This window comes from Rhinopithecus bieti, unplaced genomic scaffold, assembly GCF_001698545.2.
Source record: "Rhinopithecus bieti isolate Rb0 unplaced genomic scaffold, ASM169854v2 scaffold_64080, whole genome shotgun sequence".
NCBI classification, from domain to species: Eukaryota; Metazoa; Chordata; class Mammalia; order Primates; family Cercopithecidae; genus Rhinopithecus; species Rhinopithecus bieti.
This window is the reverse complement of record NW_016824189.1, coordinates 129,162-130,617: the sequence shown is the minus strand read 5'-3', so window position 1 is coordinate 130,617 and position 1,456 is coordinate 129,162. Positions and strand designations below refer to the sequence as shown.

At 47.3% G+C, this 1,456-nt stretch overlaps 1 gene segment (V, D, J or C); it reads right to left on the bottom strand.

Moving 5' to 3' along the window:
* Positions 1-472: 472 nt before the first annotated feature.
* LOC108522093 (T-cell receptor alpha chain V region 2B4-like) lies at positions 473-1,178 on the bottom strand. The segment is given in 2 exon segments: positions 473-782; positions 1,015-1,178. Coding segments are annotated over 2 exon segments (342 nt in total).
* Between the last annotated feature and the right edge of the window lie 278 nt (positions 1,179-1,456).

Genomic DNA, 1,456 nt, shown 5'->3' with positions numbered 1-1,456 from the left:
GATGCCAACTATGAAAGGAAGAATTAATGAAAGAAGGAAGAAAGAGAGAATGAGGGGGCGAGAAAGGTGGAAGGAGGGAGAAAAAGTCATTTCAGGTTAGGAAAGAATCCCTAGCTTCCTTCCCTGGTGACTTCTGCTTTGTTTCTACACAGGGGTGGAACACTCAGAAACAGTCTGTCCGATAGCTTCCATTTGTCCCTCCATATCAACTCTCTTTGCTACTGCCTACCCTGGGGAGTTGCAGACCCATATCGTTAATGATCCTAATAGCAGGCTGCATTTCCAGATATTTGTGTTATAGCAGAGGGGTCTTGTCCTTCAGTGTGTGTGGAAAATGTTTTCTGGAAAGGCAGTAGAAATAGTTCCTTGAGGGGCTGAGGTTGTTCTCTCTATTCATGCCATAAGCTGTGTGAGGGGGAGCTGGAGGCATGTGGGAGCCATGTGACTGGGGCTGGCAGCGGGGTTTGGGTGCAGGTAGCAGGTGCCTCAAGAGCACTGTGCTCCTGCGCAGAGGTAGAGGCCTGTATCACCAGGCTGGGTCGCAGTGATGTGGAGGGAACTGTCCTTTCTTGCATCACCAAACTGAAAGGTTAGTCTCTTCTGCTTCTTCACTTCTCCACCAGTAACTACTGTCACCAAGAGGACAGGACCTTCCCCGGGGTCCTGTCTGTACCATTGTAAGCTGGTCAAAACACTTGAGGAGTTGCAGTACGCAGTGAAATTTTCTCCCTCTTGGATGCTTAGAAACCGAGGACTCTGCTCCAGCTGCTGGGTGCTCACCCCTGTTTAGAAACAGAGCAGAAGCAACCAGGAAAGGGGATTAGGGATTGTTCCCCAACCTGAAATAATTTTTCCTCCCTCCTTAGTCCTTTCTCCTCCCTCCCTTACGTTCCCCCTCTCTTCCTTCTTTTATAATTCCTCCGTTCATGCTTTGTCATAAAGCAACTTGCCATCAGGGATTTTCCATCTTCTTAGGATTTTCTGTTAATTTAATTGGGAACCTTTTCAACTCACATGCCAACTGAATCCAAAGAATGGACACGGAGAATTTCAGGACCATCTTGTCTTTCTATCACATGGTGGTCATGGCCCCTGACTTTAGCTGCTCCTGAAAGAGCCCGTCCTGGAACAGGCTTCTCTGGGCTAGAAGAGTGCTTGCTGCCACCCACTTTGAGTTCTGTAGAAAGGCAGGAGCCTCAGTGTGGCAGCCAATGGAATCATTCACTCTCCACCCGCCCCTTCCTCCAACTCAAAATGTATGTTGCCTTTTGAAATACTACCCTCCTGTGGAGAGATAGAAAAGTGATTTATTTCCAATAATGTTCTGTTTCTCCCAATTGCATTTGGTATGCATAAATATCAAGATTAAAGTAGAAATGTAACAGGAGACCTCACCCACTTTCTTTTTCTTCTTTCCCTTCCCTCCCCTCTCATCCCTTCATTTCTTCCCCTCTGG